We start from the raw sequence: 3,375 nt of genomic DNA on the forward strand, positions 1-3,375 counted from the left end.
TGGGGGGGGGGTGTGTGCATGTGTGTGCGTGTGTGTGCGTGTGTGTGCGTGTGTGTGCGTGTGTGTGCGTGTGTGTGCGTGTGTGTGTGTGTAGGTGTGTGCGTGTGTGTGTGTGTGTGTAGGTGTGCGTGTGTGTGCGTGTGTGTGCGTGTGTGTGCGTGTGTGTGCGTGTGTGTGCGTGTGTGTGCGTGTGTGTGCGTGTGTGTGTGTGTGCGTGTGTGTGTGTGTGTGCGTGTGTGCGTGTGTGTGCGTGAGTATGTATGGGAGCGGCAGGGGAAGTTTTTGGATGTAAAGGGCTATTAGGAGCTACTTGACTTCGTGATGGCGCCAGGAGCGCACTCCCACGTCCCCACCCTCCCTCCGGCGGCGACAGTGGATTTTGGGGAGGGGGTTGGGGGTTTACACCATTTTTTGAATCCTCCCACCCATCCACCCATCCAGTTCCCCCTCCCCCCCCCCCTCGTTCCCCCCCCTTTCCCCCCTTGTGTGTATTTCAGATTCCATTGTGGAGTTCGTGTCCGCCTTCACGACGCACGTGGATGGAGTGGGGGACGTCTGCAGCCTGGCACTCTTCGACTTGGCGCGTCACGGCAATGCAAAATTCGGCGCGCCCGTACAAGCAGAGAAGGTACGTGTTCGTACAGCGCGTACGGCCCCCTCCAGTCCTCCGCCAAAGTGCAATAAGCGAATTTTGTTTATTTTTATTGGAAGAGGGGAACCGCGACGTTTTGCAAGTAGGGTTTCATGGCTTTTTCCCCGCCCCATGCCCCGGGGGGGAGCTGGGTTACCGCGGATTATCCTGGCCTGGCGGCGCCGCCGCCATTTATACGTGTGTAGCTGTAATGTGCTGGCTGCAAGTGACCCGCGGCGTTGTCCTTGGCGCCATCTTACTTCCTGCCTGTCTGTCTTCCTGCTTGCCAACCTGATCTGTCTGTTTGTCTGTCTGTTTGCCTGCCTGTCTTGCTCGTTGGTTATCACCACCACAGGCTTTCCGGAGCCGGCAGGGGAAGCTGGAGAAGTCGTTTTTGACTTTCGTTGCGACCTACCCCACCTGGGAGCCCGGGGAAATGGGGCGACGTATGCTGGCGGCGCTGGCAACCAATGCCGGCGGCGGTGGGGGCGGCAGCGGCGCCGCTGCCACCGCTACGACGGCGGCGGCGGCCGCAGGCGACTCCACGTCATCGGATCAGCATCCGTTGCCGCGCCAAGCTGTCGACCTGTTGACGTACCATCCGGGTCCGCCGACGGTCTTTCCGTACCAGGCCGCCGCGGAGGCGGGTAAGGCCGCTCACGTAGCGGAGGCGGCGGCGGCGGCGACGGCGCTCAACCGCGGGGTTGCTGCTTCGGAGTTTCGGAGCAGCTCCACTAAAGGCGTCCCGCCGGAAGAAGGCGGTGGAGGTGGGGCGCGGAAGGGTGACACGTACTCGGCGGTGGACGCGTCCGCCGTCGCGACGGCGGCGCCGCCGCCGCCGCCGCGCATGCCACAGCACGACGCTGGTCCTCGAGGGATACGGCGGCCGCAGGTGCCGTTGCACCTGCAGCCGTACCACGGCGTTACGTCCTACATGAGCAATACCTCCGCCAGCCAGCTATCCTGGCGGCCGGCGGCGCAATCGTCATCGGGTGCAGGTGTCGTACCCGCCGGCGGCAGTCCACCTCCAAGCGTCGCGTCAAGCCAGTTTTCCAACCTGGCAGCGCCGTACATGCAGTGCTATCCCGTACCACTGTACTACGCCCAGCAGCAGCAGCTGCGTCACGTCCAGCAGCAGCAGTATCGGCGGATGTACGAGCATTTGATGTACGGCAGGCCATCGGCGCCGCTGCGGGACGCCGTTTCTGCGGGTGGGGCACCGCCGCCGGGGCTGCTGCCGACGCCGCTATCTCCGCCATACCACGCACCAAGGATGGCGGGATCAAGTGCCTCCGTCGCCGGGGGCGGCGGTGCTGCCGCCGCCGCCGCTACTGCCGGCTGGCAGCACCCCTCCCAGCTGCAGCTTTTTGACCCCTCCACGTCATACTCGGGCATGTTCCACCCCTTTGCCTTCCACGGCCCACATCTCGTACCGTTGCCGTATTCGCCACCCGTACCTGCGCTGCACCCACCTCCACCTCCACACCCACATCTACAGCACCCCGTCAACCAGTACCAAACGAGGCCAGAAGCGCACAGAGGCGCCGCGTCGGCAGCGCCGTCCGGGATTGGCGGCGGCGGCGGCGGCGGCGCCACCTTGGCGCAAGGCCGCGTGGGCCGCGTTCAACCACCTGGCGGCGACGGCGCAGCCGCCGCCGCGGTTGCTGTTTCGGCGGCAGCGGTGGCGACGGCGGCGGCACTGCCATTGCACGGTGACGGCGGCGACAACACCGGCGCACCTGTGCCTGACGTACACCCCCTCCGACGGCGACAACAAAGCGATTTGTCAGGAATCTCAGTATCGCCGCGAAAGGCCCCTTCGGAGGTGTTGGATTCGGCTGCAGCGGTCGCTGGGCTCGTCGTGGGCGGTAACGGGGACAACCAGGCGTTGGCTGCGGCAGCGGCTGGTCCGAGTACCGCGTACGGTTGTACGACGCCAGATATGCCAGCCGACGGCTGGGGTAGCGGCGTCAGTGGCCTTAGTGACCGGACTGGCGGCTCCCGGGGCGCTCCCACGCCGGCGGCGGCAACGGCGACGCCACAAGTTGCTGCGGTTACCGGTGGCGGCAGCAGTATCGGCAGTGCTGGCGCAGCTGGCAGCGGCAGTACGAGCGCCCATGCCGTTGGTAGCGGAAGCGCTACCGGCGGGGGTTATGGTTCGGATGTTTTGGACCTTTGCGGCCTTGAGGTGGCGCCAGCGGCACACGATGACGATGACGACAACCCCCTGAGTGGCGGCGGCTTCGTTGAGCTACTTCCGGCGGTGGCGGCGGCGCCGCTGCCGCTGCCGCTGCTGGCACCTGGACCGGCGGTAGCAGCAGTAGCTTCGGCCTTGCGAGCAGATCCCAGCCTAGGCTTCGGGCCGATGGAGGAAGCTGACGGCTTTGGCCTCGTTCCGGAGGCCCTGGCGCCGCCGGCGACGGGCGGTGGCGGCGGCGGCGGCGCTGCCTCCAGCTCCGGGTCCTCCTTGGGTCTGATGCCGCGGCGCTGGGGTTCGTACGGCACTCCATCCCGGGGGCTGACGGAGCGCTCAGTCGCGCCGCAGGCGGCGGCGACGGCGGCAGTGTTGGGCGACGGCGGCGAAGTGGAGTCCCCGGGCGTTGGCGGTTGGTACGACCGTGACTGCTCGTACCCACAACAACAACAACAACAACAACAGCACCAGCCGCTGCAGCGTGAGCTGCAGCGATCCAGCGGACCCGCGGGGCCACCCAGGCACCTTCCCACGGGGCCGTCATCGCACG

The 3,375-nt window shown here is 66.2% G+C and overlaps 1 protein-coding gene across 1 annotated transcript in view; it reads left to right on the forward strand.

The window, feature by feature from the left end:
- VOLCADRAFT_93324 (uncharacterized protein) overlaps positions 1 to 3,375 on the forward strand; it is a gene marked incomplete at both ends in the record, with an annotated part of 12,945 nt that overhangs the window by 6,360 nt on the left and 3,210 nt on the right. Inside the window, 3 exons of the mRNA XM_002952575.1 lie at positions 512 to 628; positions 987 to 2,243; positions 2,820 to 3,306. Of these exons, the coding sequence (XP_002952621.1) occupies positions 512 to 628; positions 987 to 2,243; positions 2,820 to 3,306 (1,861 nt within the window). The remainder of the gene's footprint in view (positions 1 to 511; positions 629 to 986; positions 2,244 to 2,819; positions 3,307 to 3,375) is intronic.

Source organism: Volvox carteri (genome assembly GCF_000143455.1).
Source record: "Volvox carteri f. nagariensis unplaced genomic scaffold VOLCAscaffold_31, whole genome shotgun sequence".
Taxonomy (NCBI): Eukaryota; Viridiplantae; Chlorophyta; class Chlorophyceae; order Chlamydomonadales; family Volvocaceae; genus Volvox; species Volvox carteri.